A 19,757-nucleotide genomic window follows, 5' to 3' on the forward strand; every position below is an offset into this window, starting at 1 on the left:
CAACTTGAAAAAGAACAACCTTATAAATCAAATTCGTCAAAACCACAAAAAAGATCACAGAAAAACAGTGTTTGGACTACGAGTTCTAAAAATAAAAACGTAGCAACAAAATCTCTGTTCGTAACTTCACGTATTCCAGGGTAGGTCAAAATTCGGGGATTTCTTATTGCCTCTTGTTGCAAGACGATTGCCTCTTGTCGCTTAACCGATTTAGAAATTGAGTATGGACGAATATTTTGAATATATTGGAACACGTTTATAGCATTTAGTGGAATGGGGGGCCCCTTAGTCTCTCGTTCAAACAGTAGTTTTTACCTAAAGATTATTGAATCATATTACAATATAAACAGAACATTTTAGAGATGAATTTATAAATTTAATGACATTTTGGTCCTGTTATAATTCCTACATTTTGAGGACTGGGCAAAGTTCAGGATTTTCTTCTTTTTTTTGTAGGAAGTGCTAATTACTTAACCAACATTTTTATTTCTTAGATGTATTACTTCTAGACGGTTATACCGATCTTCAAAACTGTGTCTTCATATTTGTACGTATACCAAATTTTCTTAAATGAAAATTGCCCCAAAGTTCAAGGTAATTACACCTACAGAACATTGCACACATCAAAATGGATAAACCGCAACTAAGAAAAATTGTTGCTAAAAAAATTACCTTGACATAGTATCGGAACTACAAGTGACGTCTTAATCAAAGAAAAAGACAATAAAACTTGCCAATTTTTGTGAAGTTAAAGTTTAAAAAACTGGTCCAAAGAAACTTCTTTTAGATGGTTTTTGTAATTGTTTTTTTTTTTTTTTATTTCTCAATATGAATTATTTCACATTTCGAAGAAAGGTTCCGTTGCAACTTTGTCACTGGAATAAGAATTACATTTATCATGGTTGCAGCAATACTTGCAACCTAGTAAAAAGCAAAATACAGCGCATTACACAAAAAAGCGAAATATAGCCCAAAATTCAAAATATGTTTTTAAAAATTTTTAAATGCGAAATAATAGTCATTCCACACTGATTTAGGAAAAACAACTATTATTGAGGTTTAAGTCCCAAAATATATTTTCAGGAACTTCGAAAAAGAGCTTCAAAACCTTCCAAACCCTCAAAATAATAAGTATACTATTGGAATTCCTATGTTGAAAAACCCCTAACGGAGGTTTCCAACCCCCTCCCCTTTAATACCTAAGAAATTCATATTTTAGCCTATGTATCATGGATGTTTAGCGATGCATTACTTTTTTGTTTGTTTCAGATTAACATGGCGCAAAATAAAAGGGATAGGGAAAATTTTGAATTTTAGCCAGGCCTACCGTCAGAAAATTCTCTGCAAAACGTGAGAAGTACCCACAGCGAGAGAAATTCAGAGAAATCAGATATTAGAATTCATCGAGAGCCTGCGGGAGTACTACTAGTTTGACAAACAGATATGCCATACAGGTATTTCGCTGTAGTCTCCTAATTAGCTAAGGTTCGGGAACCAACTTGCAAACATTTACGAGGACTAAACGACAAAATACATGCAAGCCATACTTTGAAGCCCAATCTTCTATATTTTACTTTTCAGAAGACTGAGTCCCTTTTTGATCAAAGAGAGTCAAGTCTTGAAATCTCTGTCTGCGTGTGACCATTTTCTGGGTAGGAATTTTGGTGAGTACGGTGTTCCTGCAGCAACTGCAGCAACAATGGTTCATACACAGCCAACGCATTGAAAGCGCTTGTATCTCCAAGATCGTCTTCAGTGGCCAGTAAGCGGTTCTCACCCAAGAAGTCATCCCCAAAATATATGGAAAGACAACTTGTGGTCTATCCGCATGTCACAACTACTTCGTCAAGCAGAAGATAAACTCGTGGGAGTTGCATCCACAGTCTGGTGAAAGAAGAGGCCCCAAAATGACCTTCAAGGACTGATGGGACTTAAGTAAGCCATGATGTTCAATGGGTGTAAATCATGAAAATGGAATGTTTGAAGGATCCAGCACAAACTTAGCTCATTCTAAAGGCTAAGGCTTATTTGTTTATTAGATATCTTTCGACATTATTCAACTCTCGGAAAACAGTTTTTTTTCGGGGCACTCGACAAAGATATGTTCGTTAGATCAGTTGTTAATGCAGCCATATTGCTGGCAAAAAATCAGCTAATATCTAATGGCAATAAGGATATAATAAATATGAACGGTGGAAATTATTTTTTTTAATGTGTTCACCCTTTCGTGTCTCCTTAATCATACATTTTAATAGTCATTCAAGAATCATTTCCTGCTAAAATGATGAACGTAAATAAAACAAAAAATATTGATCAAGCTCCCCTTGTCCAGTTGTTGCGTTTTATTTTCTATGATCTGTTTTACATTCACTAATTTTACTTTAATGTTTAAGTAGTTTAATGATCTGTCAAGGAAAATATTGAAAAAGCAGATGCACTTGAGGTTAATGGTTTTTTTGTGTACTTTCCTCAATGAAATTGTACGAATACGACCAACTTGAAATTTGGAAAAATTATAAACAGTATATTGGAGGAGATTTTAAATATCTTTCAGGTGATTTCAAAGTAGTCTAGGTAGTCTTTGAACGTTACACTCCAATCAACATAAGAGCAACCAGGTCCAACCCCTAGAGGGGAAGACTGTAGGGCATTTTCCCTGGAGGGTGATCAAAATCGGGAAGCGCTTAGGACACTATTCTTCATTTTCGAGGGGGATCGGGTTCTTCGAACTGGTTCGGGGGACCCCTCCTTTGCAGATATTCCCATCATGATAGTAGCGACTGAGGAGTAACCACTCGCCACGTCTGTTCTAGAAAGTACATTGTTTTGATAAAAATTTAAAACGACATAATACTTCAACGACTTTCTTCTATAGAATAGAAACAAAGTCTGTGATACGATTTATATATTTTTCTTGGAAAATATATTTAGAACCTTTTTTCTGTTAAAACAAAAACCAATTGAAAGTAAAAATAGTTTCTAAAAACTTGGCCAGGTCTGATATTCTGTGAAATGAGCTCCCTGATCATTCTACGTTATTATAGGGGGAATTAGTGCGTCTAGAACAGACTGATACACAAGAGTAGTCTTCAGCCACCTGGATATCGAGGTTTTTAAGATTTTCCCAATATTTCCTTTTTCTATACGGACAACCTTTTTTTCTTTTTTCAAGGTTGTGTCTCCCTTCGCCATTTTCATCGTCTAATGTAAACAAATACGATACATTTAAAAGGCTTGCAAACATGCATAAAACTGATAGTTGTTCATTTTGATATCAATTAAAAATAACTTTTTCAAAAGAAGTAAAGAGCCATATCTATTTTATGAATATAAATTCGATATTTTCTTCAGTTCTTCTTTTACCTTTTTTTTATCAGACTGAAATGCAAGGCCTATATGTATATGATTAAAGAGATAGACAGGTTTTTTTTATTTGGATTAATTAAAAAAAAACTTTTTCCACAAAATAAGTTTTTATAAGATAAGTAAAGAACTCCATTAAACAAAAAATGAAGAAAAATAAAATCAAATAATCTACGAAGAGTGAAACTATCACAAATCAGCATCAATAAATAAATGAAACCCAAAACGAACAGAAATTACAATAAATAACCAAGTCAAACTCAAAACGAGCGGAAATTAACATGACTTGGGCCCAAAACTCCTTTGCCTTCCGAAGGCCAGAACATAATTCGCACTTTACTTAAAAAAATACAAATGATTGTGCGTTGTCAGTTTAGTATAAATATACTGATATTTAGTAATCAAAATGTTAATATTATTTGATTTATTAAAGTTATAAAATTAAAAAAATTTATATTTTTTCAGTAAAGTGCAAATTATGTTCTGGCCTTGGGAAGGCATAGGGAGCCCAACTTATGTTAGTTTCTGCTCGTTTTGAGTTTGACTCGGTTATTTATTGTAATTTCTGTTCATTTTGGGTTTCATTTATTTATCGATGCTGATTTGTGGTAGTTCCACGCTTGGCAGATTATTTGATTTTATTTTTCTTCGTTTTTTGTTTAATGGAGTTTTTTACCTATCTTTGAAAAATTTATTTTGTGGAAAAAGTTCTTTTAATTAATTTCTGTTCGTTTTATATTGACATAGTCTTTTCAGAGAAAAAGAAAATAATACTTTAAATCTTTTCTTTTTTAAGATTTTATAGTTTGGCCTGATATTAGTATGCTGGAGAAAAATTTTCAGCAATTTTTAACAACATACACCCTCTTTAAAATCTGGAAACAAATAGTAGTGTTTAATTTAGTTTCATACCTCCTCTAGTTGACCTGAAATGGAAAACTTGATACCATTCGCAAAAAAATCTGTTTACTTTCTTTAACAGCTTGGATTCACTTACGCTATTTTGATTTGGTTAAATTTTAAGAGCAGAAACAGTCCCGAAAGTTTGAACATAATACCCTCAGTCGTTCTTGGGACAATGCTGAGATGCCTTATTTGGAATTAGCATTAACACAGTGCATTTTGATTTAATCTTATGGTAACATTTAGTTTGGAGCCCTTTTTGAAATTTCTATAACAACTTTCTATATAAACTTTATATGCCCCCAGACCATAACTTACAACCCTTGCATTGAGGTCTCTGAGGGGTTATCATCCTAAAAGACCTAATTTCAAGAACTTTCAACTACGTCGAACAAAATGGATATCTCAAAATTTTGATTGGATGTGTTTGAGAAAATGGTGGGCGTGAGAGGGGCGTTAGTCACTCTCCAATCACTTTCAACTATTAAAAAAGGCACTAGCCCTTTTAACTCAATTCAACTACGTTGAACAAACTGGAAATTTAAAATTTCGATTTTATTTATGGGGGTAAATGGCCTTCGGGAGAGGGGGGTTAGTTGCCATTACATCACTATCGACTATTAAAATGGGCACTAGTCCTTTGAATTTCAAATCCAATGAGCCGTTTTTCAAGTTTCTACGACAAAGATTTGAATAAAAACCTTATATGCCCACAGGGCATAACTTGCCCTGAGGGTTGTGGAGGAGTGTCCTGCTCAAAATATATTTTCTATCTGGAAACAAAATGGCTATCTCAAAAGTTTTATTGGATGTGTTTGGGGCAATGATGGGCGTGGGGGGGCTAGTTGCCCTCCAATCAGTTTCGACTATTAAAAAGGGCACTAGCCCTTTGAATTTCCAATCGAACGAGCTTTTTTTTAAGCTTCTACGACAACGCCTTCTATAAAAACCTTATATGCCCCCAGGGCATAACTTAAAACCCTTGCCCTGTGGTTGGTGGGGGAGTGCCCTCCTCAAAAACATATTTACTATCTGGAAATAAACGACACTAAACAAAATAAATTATTCCACTTTTTTATTGGATATGTGGGAGAGAGGGATGGGCGTAGGGGGGGGCTAGTTGCCCTCCAATCACTTTCGATTATTAAAAAGGGCACTAGCCACTCCAATTTCCAATCAAATGAGCGCTTTTCGAAGTTTCTACGACAACTCCTTCGATACGAAGTGCCCGGGTATGGAGAAAAAAGAAAAGCCTGTGGGAAGTTTTCAAAGTTAAATGTGATATCTACATCACATAAAGTTTAATTAAAATGTCTGCCAAAGAGTTGCGATCTCAAGGAGCGTATGAAGCATACTAGGATACTAATATGATTATAACCGAGATCTTTTACACATTCTCTGTTCAATCTTTTGGTTTAAACATTCATAGCTGCCATTTTCAAACGGTCTATTTCAAGTTCACTTAAAAATATATTAATTATACTGCTTTATAAATAATGAGTTTTAAAGTCAGATAAATAAGGATGACATTTTTTCGCAAAAGATTATACCGTGCCAAAGAATCTGAGCCAAAGCCAGATTTAAAAAGAAAAAAACACTTATAAACAAGCGTGTTTTTTTTATGAATTGGCCAAACGCCCAAAATGTGCCAAAATTTGAAAATATCACTCGATTATCAAGAATATTGCTACAACTTCGCAATGAGTTCATTAATTATATTACGAGCTAATATACAAAATTCGAATGGGGAGGGGGGGGGTGCTTGATTTACGTGACTTCTAAAAGAAACATGCTATGAAATGAGCAGGATATTATTCAAACTTTATGCTTGACCAGTATCTCAATGAATATTTTGCCCGGAACCGTTTAGACCAAAAAGCGAGAGGAAAGCAACCTGACAGGAATGAGATGAAAAATGAATGATTGTTTTCTTCTAGACAAAAACCAATTGTTTTGTTTAACCCTCAAATTGTCTTACGAGCTCCAAGTACAGCGAGCTGAAGCAGGCATAAACGCAGGGAGATACCCCCCCCCCCAAAAAAAAACAACAACAAAAAAACATAAAGTTTCCAAAAATTTCTGATCAATTTTTATCTCAATCATCATTTTTGTATTACTGCCTCCCCCTCCCCCCAAAAAGAAATACTACATGCGGACCTGAGCTGAAAAAAATTTCGTATTGCTTAATTCTGTAACGGTACCATACCAAATGTAGATCATTTTCTGGGATAACCAACTAACATTTCTTGATACTGATCAGGTTCCAAAGCATAAAAGGGTGTGGTCGGTTTATATCGACATAACATGGTCCAAGTCTAAATAACCTGGCAAGATAAACGAAATGGGTCAGATTTGGGTTTATTGAACTTAAATAATTTTTAGTGTCTTGAGTCTGCATACAATTACGCTTATACTAGGCCAAATGGAATCGGAAAAATATACCTATATTTAAGCAGGTTCGATAGAACAATTACCAACACCTATTTTAATAATATTTATACATATTTACAGGAAATATAATATTTAAAACAATATAAATCTTACATATATCTCCACTATCTTTAGCTTTTTCCTTCCAAATATATGGATTACATTTCTTAGTCTTTCAGACAAGGAGGTTTCAGACAAGGCCATTGCAATTAAAATATGATTCCAATTTAGTTGGAACACTTGGTTTACATTATAAACGCTTATTTGGGGTCGAATAGTTTTACGACGACGGGGGAAACTGGTTTATTGTTTTGGAAGGGTCTTGGAAACACCTGCCTCTTTCTATGAAGGTCATGAAATCTGAGACTGTATCTAGCCATAAAAAAAAATGATCTTTGGATCTCGGTGTCTGTCATTTTCTTCCAGTTGGAAATTAAAGACTAGAGGAAAACAAGCCCAGGAACAATAAACCCTGTTAATCGTATTTCAAGGCTATAAAGTACGAAGGACAATAAAAATGAAATTCACTGTTGCTACTCATGGTCGGATCCAGGATTCTCGTTCAGCGGGAAAGGAGGGGGGGGGGTAAAAACCTTAAAAACACATCAAAGATTTGGTTATGTGCAGTTTTGTTCCGTTTTTACGAGTCAGACAAACATTTCGAAGGGGTTGTAACACCATAGCCACACTGGATACGGCATTGCTGCTACTAAAACTCACTGCAGTATCAAGCCACCAGAGGTCAACAGCTGCGCAGGCTCCTCTCCATACCTCTATGCCCCCTCCTAAGAATTTCTAATTTCTTTTTAACCTTTCTTACAACCTCTTCCAATCCTATTCCGGGACGACTTGCTTTTCGTTTGGCCCTAGAGGGATGACCAAAAAGGACGACCTTTGACAATCTATCATCGTCCATCAGCAAAACTTGTTTTAGCCATCTCAACAGCCTGGTTGTTTGAATTAGTTAAGGGGAAGACCACAGTGGCGTAATTTCATCAAAATCCTGGGGGGGGGGCAAAGTTGGTGCCGATTTTCGTAAATCAAGTGAAAATGACAGTGGAAAAGGAAAAATGAGCCATATAGTACCATAAGGGCAAAGATATACTAAAGAAAACCGACGTGTCTCTCTGGGTGCTTGAATTATGCAGGCTTATCTTAGTTTTGACAAGTCTTTTTTGGTAGAAATTAAAATTCAGCTAGGAGGGCAAACTGAGGTGGGGGGGAGGGCAAATTAAGGTCCGGGGGAGGAGAAAAATGAGGTCTGGAGGGGGTAGTTGACCCCTTGCCCCATAGCAAATTACGCCCCTGGAAGACCATAAATGTCTTAACAAATTAAAAAACCGGAGATTCAATTTTCAACGAGAACAATTTTTTGCACCAAATTAAAAAAAAAGAAGAAACAAACGTGGGTGGGATATTAGCAAAAAATAAGCTAAACACGCATGACAACGAACAGCTTAAAGAAGGTTTAGCTTTCCTTTGGAGGTATAATTGTCTCTGGGAATCAGCAGATTGTTACTATTTGGAATTTGACAGACAAGAAACGCTGCCGAATTATACAACTTAGTTTTGCGTGTATTTTCAGGATCCTATTTGACAACGCTGAAAAAAATGTGGTACTCTCTAAAGAACTTCATTAATTTGAAACAACCAAACCGAAAGATCGCGGTTTTCAAGTAAGAATAGACCTTAAACGCGTTCAGGGGGGGGGGGAAATGGTTTTATTTTGATGTCCTTAGAACTTTTAAACATGGTTCTAATCTCTTTATGCACTATGTCAGGTATATATGTAAATTAAAACAGTTCCAAAAATCTTCTTTAATGCCCAAGAGGGCATATAAACCTACGGCTTATAACCCCTGCTATAGAGCTATAAACATTGGCAAAGTCGCATCCATGTTACCTAAGGTAAGCAAGGCAATGTAAAGCAAAAGCAAGGCAATGGATCCTTCAAATCCTTACTCTGTTGTTTTTGTTTTTGTGTGTAATTCCAAAAAAATGGATAGTTTAATGAATTATCAGTACTTTTTTCTGAAAAATCATAGCTTCAATTCATAGGAAGAATGTTCTGTGAGGAGGTAGGCTAACTGTCCCGGGGGGTGAACTTTCCAGAGAAAATTTTACGCCTGGGGGATTTGACAGAATTCGTATACGAAACTCTTTTTAATTGACTTACTTTCCCTTTGCCAACTCAAATTGGTTGAAAAAAAAATTGGTTGAAATAAAGCCTAGAGGCTGAAAATGTACATCAGGCTTAGATCCCCGTACTTTCAACCATACACAATTGACATGTAGGGATCAAGGGAAGTTTTCTGGAAGATGGGTAAGAGCACAAAAGAGTGATCTCGTAAGTCATAGTTTTGACGGGATATTATGCGCACTAGTCTCAGGATATGGCAGACCCTGCCCCAAAGGTCCAGTACTGGCACGAATCCTCCTGATCGATGTGAATATCAAAATCTTGGTGGAAACTCTCAATTAAAAATACTCTCAATTCAGCCATCTGGGCCTTAAACCTAATTTTTGAATTATCCGTTCTATCCCCAAAAAATTCTTAAAGGCACATAAGTCTAAAAGTCCTTCTTAAATTTCCCTTTGAACCATGGACCAATATCGAGGGTGGTGAATTTATAACCCCTGAATTAGAGAAAGAATGGATTCAATTACTTTTCTATGGGGGGGGGGTTGCAAAAGAACACGTTTTAGGAATAAATGGCCGTATTTGCAAGCAACTTCACAAGCATTGCAAAGTTTTGGGGCTTCTTTCGGTTCTCATTGCGTTTTAGAGGGGGGCCTCATGTGGCCCTTTTGAGTTCTTCTCTGGGACTTAAAAACCAACCACTTTAAATTTGAGCGTTAATTATTATGTGATTTCAATATTGCAAAACTAAAAAAGAGGCATTTGTTTCAAACTGAATTTTCAACTTTGCACATGGGTTGTACTCTAAATATTGTTAAACTCAATATAAGCTTTTCGACACCTCTAAACTCTTTTTTTTTTCTTTTTGATAATAGCCGAATTGGAAAACGAATAATCCGTGAAATGTCTTAGTAACATCACAATTTCAGAAGTTTCACAGCCAGTCTACCGGAATTGCGATAAGGATATGTGCCGTGGAGATAGCGATGGGAATTTGATACCATCTTGTTTTAAATGACCTTAACCGCAGCATAAGTATATATATATGCCATAGAATTTTCATTCCAAAAATGACAAAAAAAAACTACTGAATTTTGGTTTTACTAAGAATAAATCTCTTGGATTTTACATAGTTCGCCACTGAATGTGTCTTTTTGTGGGGTGCTATCATTTCGACTAACCGTCACAAGCACTAAACGTCATAACATCTAAAAGGAAAATATGCCAGAACCACTAACCGTCATAACATCTAAAAAAAATTATAAGTTTATATAATAGTAATAAGTATATAAGTTTAGAAACAAATTTCGGCTATATACGTATTTGCACATCAGCGGGTGGGGGTAAAGCATGGCATATATTAAATATGTAACATAGCCTAAGCTAGGTACCTTTTCCCCCTAAACCCCGCAAAAATAAAGTTTAAAAATTTTAGATGTTATGACGATTAGTGGTTCTGATGGATTTTTTGGTCGATGGTATGACGGATTTTGTAGTGCCCCTGACGTTAGTGCTCCTGACGGTTAGGCAGTGGCGGATCCAGGAGGCACCCCGCCTAACGTAGTCTAAAGTAGCATAATTTACTTAATTAACGCACGATTGCGTTAATTAAACTTGCTCCTAACGCAATTTTATCGGATCAACCTTTTTTGCCCCCCCCCCAAAAAAAAAATCCTGGATCCACCCCTGCGGTTGGATGTTATGAGGCCTTTCATATGCCAGCAATAGGTAAAAACATGTTCCAAAGCGGGCGCAACACAGTAATTCCAAAAACTGTTTGTGCGTCAAAACCTAGTGAATGAGCGTTTGCTACTATCTGTCAGTGACACCAATCTAGGGAGGGGAAGGGGATAGAATTGTCTTTTTATATTTCGACCCCCCCCCCATGATTCCAAAAATACCTTTCTGTGGTATTTTCCTTGAAAAATAGCCACTTTAAGCCTACAAATTTCCCACCACCGTGATTTTGAAAAATACATTTGCCCCTCCCCCAAGCATTTCCGTGAACTGGCGCAACTGCTATCTGTATCCTTAATACTGGTTAAAGAAGGCCAATCAAACTGGTTCAATTATGTCCGTAAGGATGTAAACTTGATTTTGATTGGTATATTAGTTTTATTTGATCAACCACAGGGGCCACAATATACGAAAATGTACAGCAAGACAAAGATTTTGTTTAACGAAAATAAAAAAAACGTATTTCAACATCTAAGGAAGGGGTATTTTTTTCGATTTTCTTAATGAAAATAAAAAAAAAGGTATTCTTCGAAATCTATAGGGGATTGGCGTTCCTGACCAATCATAGACCTTTTTAAATTCTTAGATTAAGGTTTTTATTCCCTATGCAAGTTTTTTGCATGCTATTGTTCTGCAGTACTACGACTTTAATGTTTCTACCTCATATAACAATTTCTCTACCATTCGATTACCAAGATTCAGCCTTATCCATCTACCGAACTGCACTTTCATATTTTCTTTGCATTTTTTTTCTTTTTTAGATTCAACAATACGTTATTAAATGGTGTAAAGTCATTGAAAAGGTAGAATAAACTGAATGCTTAAACAAGTTTAGGCCAAAAAAACGTTCTAAGCAATATCGTAATTCTGACTCGGTGAATGGATCGCTCTGAAATTAACGAATTCGATGCAAGTTACAAGTGCAGCCTTAACGCAAAATTGCGTATTCCAAATATAACATATAGGCCTACCTTAAGCATCAAAGTTAACCTTCAGTAAGTCTTTTAATGAGCCGAAGATGAAACAGCTTTATGTAGATCTAAATAGAACCTGGTACTTACGTGTTATAGCGACCACAACATCGAAGTAATATTAGGTTAATCCTAATGAAATATACCAAAATATGATGAAAATATAATACTTCATTAACAAAATTACGGGAAATAAAACAAAAAATCATGGAAAGCAGGCCGCCCAGAACGCATTATGTTAAATACCTAACCTAACTACCTCTATATATAAAATATTTAATTAAAATATATCTGCACAGTTACCGTATATCTTGCTCATGCTAAGCTGATTATCTCTGAGGGGATACAGAAAACCGGTTTCATTACAGATCAAGAACAAAGTGTGGTCGCTATGAAACGTAAGCACCACGAGCTTTTTTATTAAAAAAGAAATATAAGCAATAATTGCCTTTGGTTCGACTCGCAAGTCAGCATATATTACTCATTGGTCCATGCCATGATTCCCGCAGAATTTTGAGCTTTTGTAAAAATTATTGAAATTCCGATATAATACGAACATGGTACACTTGCTCACTCGCTGGACTAGCCAAATGATTGCCAATCATTTACCTCACTAGTAATACTGCCATCAATATGCTCAGTTTGAATTCAAAACTGAAAAACCAAAACCAAAAGAGACCTGAAAGGCTGTTATTTTTAGAAGAGTCGATAAACTGGATAATCGAGAGGTTCAATAATTCCGGTAGTTGTCACGGATTTTCCGGGCGCCTAATTTTAAGTGGTGCGGTTAGAGGGTCGGGAGCAGACACGCACTCGAGAGAAAGTGGTTTTGGGCCTGCTTTGGAAACATAGGGAAATTATATGAAACAGAGAGGGAATTATAGAAGAGTTGTAAACATCTTGAGATAGGTATTTGACAGGGTGAAAAAAGGCTCCATCCCAGATGATGATTTGCTGCTAGTCCTGGTAGTTACCTCATTTTCTAACACTGAGGTACCTGTTATACCTTCTCTTGAACGCGTCAAGGGAAGGATTTTCCGGGATTACCTCTGCCGGCAAGCTATTCCATGTGGCAACCGATCGTCAGGCGAAACTTGTTTTCAGATATTCTTGGCGGGGAGTACCCTGCTCAAGGTAGAGCTGACAAGTTGTGCTTCGGCGAGTTGATCGCAAGGGCTTTGCTTTATCAGGAACGAGCTTCGATAGCTCCTCTGATGGAGGGTTATACAAGTACATTAAATGAAGGACTATGATTTTCATAGGCGCGAAAAGCTGGATCTCGGGGAAGGGTGACTAAAAGCACTTTTTGGGCAGAATATTGATATTTTTCACATTATATCATTATTTCGGTAGAAATCTATATGCGGTACTTGAAATATCCTTGGAGGAGGGGGATTCGGCTTGTCCTCTGTAAGTGGGTACCATTACCTTAACTCTTTCGGATACCACTAAAATCATGAGGATTTAAAACTTTGTAAGCAAGAAATCCAAGAAATCTAAAGAGGCAAAATGAAAATATAAACTAGAACTACGTTTTGTACGCAAAATACACCCCCATTAGCAGGGGTCTTCCAGCAAAAATTTAATCTTACGCTAATAACCCTTTTGAGAATTGAATTCACTTTTGAGCTTAGTATTGAGTTGTTGATTGAAAATTAATACATATGAACTATATCATTAGCTTCGAGCAGATCTTCATAGAAGGAAATTAAAAATGAAATTCCTAGACAAGTTCAGGACATTTCAGCCGTCTCAAACTAAATAGGCCTATAAGCAAAAAAAAGCCTTGTTTTTTTGCCTTTGCATCAGGGGCAGATCGAGGATTTTTTTAGGGGGGGAGGCAAAATTGGTTTATCCGATAAACTTGCGTTACGAGCAAGTTCAATTAACTCAAACTTGGGTTAATTAAGTAAATTACACTACTTTAGACTACGCTAGGGGTGGGCACCCCTCTCACCCCCTGGATCCGGCACTGTTTTGGATCAAAATAAACAAAAAAAGGATCTACCCAAAATCCCTGTAACTAGGAAGGGAATCAAAGGGAAAATCCTCTTAATTATGTTAAATAACTCTATGAGTTAATTTCTTAGTTTGCCCATTTGATCTGTTTCTTTAGTCCCTTGTAGCTAGGGACATAAGATACAAACCAAACGACTAGCAACCAGGGCCTAGTTACTAATCTTTTTGTCCATAGATTATCCATTTTTCTAGATTTGCAGATACATCATCGGCGTTGCCAGTTAATTTTCTTTCCTTCTTTGATGGTTACTCTTTTATAATTAATTACAATATAAAAGGTCTCACTAATCGAGAGCAGATTAGAACCAATATATAGAGTACGGTATTCTTTCAAAGCCTTGGGAAAAGGTTAATACCCTTTGAATTTCAGACAATCAAGTTTCATTTTCTCGGAGAAAGAGAATATGCCAGAATAATAATGATAATAATAATAAAATTAAGAGTTATTAAAATAGACCGGCATGAAGCATAAAGTGGCTAATTCTTTTGCAATACAAGAGCCAAATTTCAATAAAATGGGGATTTGTTTTTTTTAATCAGGGATAAAAAATATAGCCACAATTCCAAAAGCAAGTCTTTCCTTACATTTAAAGATTTTCTAAGTTTAGCAAAATAATACAAAAAAAAATGAACTACACAGAAGCAAGTTTTACTCAAAACATTATTGAAAACATAATTTATATGCACAGAATAAACCAATCACTTTCTAATAAATACCAAAACGTAATTCGGTAACCGTGATACCCATATTAAAAGGTAAATCCTGCTTATTTATCAGAGCGATGTTGTATGTAAAGAAACCTGCGTCACATTTATTATCTTCAATAATGTTTTAACTCTTGTCAAAAGCCAAGACAATAAAATACATTTTTCAAGGCAAGAACTAGCGAGATGTTGTCTCATTTACAACAGCCGAAGCTTCCATTTTTCTACAGGGACGAGTTACGGTAAGCCCCTCCTCCAGAAGTATCCATACCACACAGGGTGAATATAGAACCTATTTAGGGGTGGGTGGAGGTGTTGAATATTTTCTTTGTATATAGATTTAACTTGTACTGTACAACCTTCATAATGGGTATATTCATTTGACTCATTCCATGTTTCATGTGGATAGTGCTGTCACCATCCTTATTCCCGGTGAGGTATTCCCCTTACAGGCTTCAAGGTTAAAAACAATATGTAAAACTTCATTATAGCATTTTGTCGCAACTGAATCAGTCGAGTCCAAGTATTTGCCTTAGATCGGCAAAAAATAATAACAAATTAACAGTCCTAGTCACTGGCATTATCAGGACATAACATTGAAAGCACTCGCGAAGTAAACAAAATCGTGTTTGTAACGAGTGGACCAAGTTCATACTACCACTACTACTGCTACACCTACTACCACTCGCTGCAGCACCAAACCACCTTAGACCACCACAGCTACACACGCTCTTCCTCCATCCCAATCTATTTAAGCTCCCCTCTTTAGGCCCTACCAAGTCTGATTTCTCAGACGCCTCCCAAAATATCGACCGCTGACTAAAGGATGCCCTAGACTTTCAATCATTTTGAACAAAAGTTTTCGTCAATTGATTGACGTGTGCTTCAATCAACCTTCAATCGACCCTTCAATCAACCCTTCGACCTCAACCAAATCTAATGTAACACACTGCTTTTGATCAAAATGATTGAGTCATTCAAACTGTCTATCAATCACCATCAACGCTTGACTCAAGCGTCAAACCGGGTCCTAGACGGTCAATCATGCTTGAGTCAATCGATTGATGGAAGCTTTTGATCTAAATGATTGACCGTCGAGGGCCTCCTTAACTAGTCTTATACTCCAGCCAACAAACCAGGCACAGCGGTATTGATATAGCCGTCTGAACACAAGGCACGCAAAGCTTCTAGGGCATATGACTCATTATAGTATCAAATGGAATTCTTTGAAGTTCACCTATCAAGAGAATAAGGGCACAATCTTCTGAGCGTTTCTGATTAGCAGGGGCTCAACCTAATCAATTTTCAATTTTTGACATTGAGAAACAGTGACCCCAAAACTACAGTAGGCTATACTGAAAACCAGAGAAACAACTTTCGCTCAGAAACCCCCTTTCTCATACTCATAGATTTACTGGTTTTGATAAGCCTATGTAAGAAATTACGGGCAAAAGAAAATAATTTGTTCAAAAGTCAAGAAATCTACATTTAAATATTAGTAGTCTACTGTGACAATTAAACATTAGATATCATATGCGTTTTCACTATACAATGTTTAAAAAATATCAATTTATATTTTTTTTCAATATTTTCTTTTCGTTAAATTCAAAATTCCGATTATTTTAGGACATTATCATGGCAAATGCATTTTTTGTCAGTAATCTTGTTAGATTACTCCTCTTGTAAACTACCTACAATAACAAAACTCTTACCTCCACTTCGCTCTTGTCAAAGTTTCTCTTTTTAATTAATTTTTATAGGCGTCATCAGTTTAATTGAATCCCAGCCCCCCCCCCCTATGTCGGATAGGCAATACACAAAGTTTGCTGGGTTTTATCCTAACACTTAATCATAACAACTGACACCATAAAAACGAAGTTTTGATGAGAAACAAGGGCAAAATTGAGCTCTATGATTCCCCAGGAAGGTGTTTCCAGGTTGGAAACGTTTCCAAGTTTCCAAGTTGGAAAAGGTGGCTACCGCCACCTTTTCCTCCTTACTAACCTTCGCGGACCTTTGACAATCATTGTGTTATAAAATTGAAATCTTGAGAAACGGGGCTACTACTCAAATTAGACTCGAGGAAAGTATTTGCAGCATCATACCTTGTTTTCAATCCTCACCTATTAGGTGTACTGGTTAAGAAAGCGATAAGCGCGCGATAACTGAGGTTTCGTTAATGCTAATAAAATAAAACCAAATAGGATGAAAATATAATAGTTTATGAACAAATTTGGGCTATATATTTGTACATTAGGGGGGGGGGGGGGTAAAGCATAGCATGTATTAAATACGGAACCCAACCCAACCTAGGTACCTTTTATCCCCCCTAAATCCCAACAAACTAAAGTTTAAATATACTACAGACACCTTTTCTCAATCACTATATATTGGAGACTACCCGGTTATTATCCTATCTGATCTTCAATACAATTGTCGCGTGCTTACCGCTTTCTTAACCAGTACCAATGATTTATAAATTATATAAATCTTTATATGGCTTAAAATTCTACTGAATTAATAGGAATTGCGATTTTAGAAACATGTGTCAAAACTTAAATAGGTCAATAACATTGAAAGCTCTCGTGAAGTATACAAAATCTTGTTTATAACGAGTGGACCAAGTTCATACTACCACTACTACTGCTACACCTACTACCACTCGCTGCAGCACCAAGCCACCTTAGACCACCTTCTAAGGTGGCTTCAATCCTTACTTATTAGGTGTTAAATGATTTGGTACTGGTTAAGAAATCGGTAAGCGCGCGATAACTGAAGTTTCGTTAATGCTAATAAAATAAAACAAAATAGGATGACTTAAAAACCACTTGTCATCAAAAACGTTCCTAGGGAGGGGGACAACAAGGGATGTTGCCATGGATGCCGGGGCTTGAGGGGCGCTGAGCCTGGGGAAACGCTCATTTTGATCCAATTTTTCACTTTGAACGGCTCTTTTGCTTATATTTGGGTTGGGAGGTTGCTGTAATTAAGTTTTCCCTGGGCATCACATACCCTAGAAACGGCTCTGCCTGTCATCAACGCAATCTTCCAAGCCGTAGAAAAGAGGAAAGGGCATGAATAGTAACCTGAAAACATCTTCCTAAGTTATACTTTGAATCCTGGATTCATTCCTGAAAGTTTTATCTGCCTAGGTTAATTCAACTGCTTTTTGACGCTGGAAGAAGCTCCTTTACTAAACTTTACCAATACAAAGCTCGTAGGTTACAGAAAAGAACTAACCGGAAAAATTAGCAAACCTCCGGTTTAGTTTTTGTTTGAATGTATTTGGAATGGGAGAGGGTAAATTTTTCGCAAGTCACATTATTGACTTACGAATAAAGTAAACATACCACTCGATGCCTTTTTATCATTTTGGTCGGAAATGAATTTTACCCCCACCCCTATATATACCAATTCAGGATATATATTTGCACATTGAGGGGAGGGGGTAAATTTTATTTATGATGTAAATGGTAAGTTTAAACTTTACCCCCACCCCCCTAATGCGCAAATATATACCCTGAATATATAGGGGTGGGGGTAAAATTCTTTTCCGACAAAAATGATTATTATATTTGGAAAGAGCATAAAAAAAGAAATCGAGTAGTATGTTTACTTTATTCGTAAGTCAGTAATATGATTTGCGAAAAATTTACCTGGGAGAGGGGTTGAATTCAACTTAGCAGAAAACGACTAGCCTACAAAAATCAAATGAGATACAGATAAGAATGAAGTAGCCTAACAATTTCGTTAAAATTCTTGCGTAAAGCAGAGATCACACAAAAAAATATAGCCTACCAATAGACACTGGCGGAATTAACACCAAAACAACAAAACTTGGCTATAGCCTAGGCTATTTAGACATTAAGCTCTTTTAAGCCTATGCAATGAAGATTTGTGCCAATTTACAAAAAATTACTAGGCGAAGCAAAATGTTTTATTTCTTTTATATTGGGGGGGGGGGGGGCAAATTTGTCAATTAAAAAAAAAATTAAATGAAAATACCCCAGAAATTCTTCAAAATCTTGGCCAAGCAAAAATCTTAGGGAGACACATTCCCTCTCCCCCCTGATAATAAAACTCTCTCCAGATATGATAGCCTATATTCTATTGTACAAACAGGGTTATGAATTCAGAAACAAAACAACGTTTTTTGGTTGTACCAGAGGAAGTTGGTGCCAAGCTATGGGTACTTATATTCTAAGAATAGCCAAATTTGTTAAATTACCCCAGAAAATTCCTCTAAATGGTACTCCATCGCCATCATGGCCATATTATCCTCTATCTAAGTCTAAGAAAAACAACTAATCAACTGATAAGAAGAGCTTATTGTTTAATGAAAAACGGAGCCTTGAGGAGAGCGCGCCAAGAGAAAACCAATCAAAATCCAGAGATTGCCATACTATGACGTCATTTCAAAAATATAAACGAAAGTGAAAATATTTATAAATAATAAAAGTCAACAATTTTCACGGTCACCAAACTTTAAAAGGTTGAGGACGGGCTCGCCGTCGGTCTAATTGGGATTAATTGTGAGCCTGTGCTAATCTGCCAATGTCAGGCTTTGGTGCGTCGAAGGTTATGACTGTATTGTAACAGGCAATAATACCTTGTTAAAAAATGGTAATGTCTTACTCAAGGTGCAGACAATTATGTTCATGCATCTAGACAATTTCTATTTAGTTTTCAAATAATTCCAGAAACATAAAGAGGTTGAGACTTCAATTTGGACTTTGAACTGAAATTTATATGAAAATTTGACGTAGATAATTTCGGAGACCACACTGCATTTCCATGACGATAAATAAAAGTTCAAATAGGGATAAAATCCTTTTAATAGACAGTGTTTTACAAACAGTGATATGAATTCACAAAAAAACAGATATTTCGGTAACATATGCAGCGACCGTCATCAGTAGTAAAACCGTAGAAATACCGAAATATCTGATTTTTTTTTTTTTTTGAATTTCTATCACTGTTTGTGAAAGACTGTCTATAAATGGATTTTATCCCTATTTGTACTTTTATTTATATGAAAATTGAAATTCAAATTAAAGACCTATTGGAACTCAACTTAACTGGAAATTCAAATTGAAATTTGAAATATAAAACTTCAAATTTGAAATATATGTATTTGAACACTTCATCGGCGACATAAAAGGGTAGAACCCAGAGAGCAGGGTTGGCAGTAGTGGTAACTGATCACAGGCTTATGGTTTTCTTTTTCTACAGTGATGTGTGTTCACAGCTTAATTCAGCTATACTGTTAATTAGAATTTTTCTGAATTTTTTTACAAAACATTTTTTCTTTCGAATGAAATCAAAACATTTTTTTTTAACTTAAAACAAACAAATACTCTCCTGTAAATGACAGAAGCTGTCACCTCTCCCCCAGCTTGGGTAGGAACCCAAGCTTTTAAGAATAAGAGTAAAGTATAAAAAAAAACTCATTCCAATAAAGCATTTCATAAATAGAGCATTTACATTGC

At 36.0% G+C, this 19,757-nt stretch overlaps 1 protein-coding gene across 1 annotated transcript in view; it reads right to left on the reverse strand.

Moving 5' to 3' along the window:
• Nucleotides 1-18,568, reverse strand: part of Tis11 (Tis11 zinc finger protein) — a 114,526-nt gene extending 95,958 nt beyond the window's left edge. Inside the window, exon 1 of the mRNA XM_089092148.1 lies at nucleotides 18,497-18,568. Coding sequence (XP_088948274.1) covers nucleotides 18,497-18,541 — 45 coding nt within the window. The 5' untranslated portion in view covers nucleotides 18,542-18,568. The remainder of the gene's footprint in view (nucleotides 1-18,496) is intronic.
• Nucleotides 18,569-19,757: the final 1,189 nt, after the last annotated feature.

The sequence above is a fragment of the Artemia sp. Qi Xiang Cuo genome, chromosome 7 (genome assembly GCF_049724085.1).
Source record: "Artemia sp. Qi Xiang Cuo chromosome 7, ASM4972408v1, whole genome shotgun sequence".
NCBI classification, from domain to species: domain Eukaryota; kingdom Metazoa; phylum Arthropoda; class Branchiopoda; order Anostraca; family Artemiidae; genus Artemia; species Artemia sp. Qi Xiang Cuo.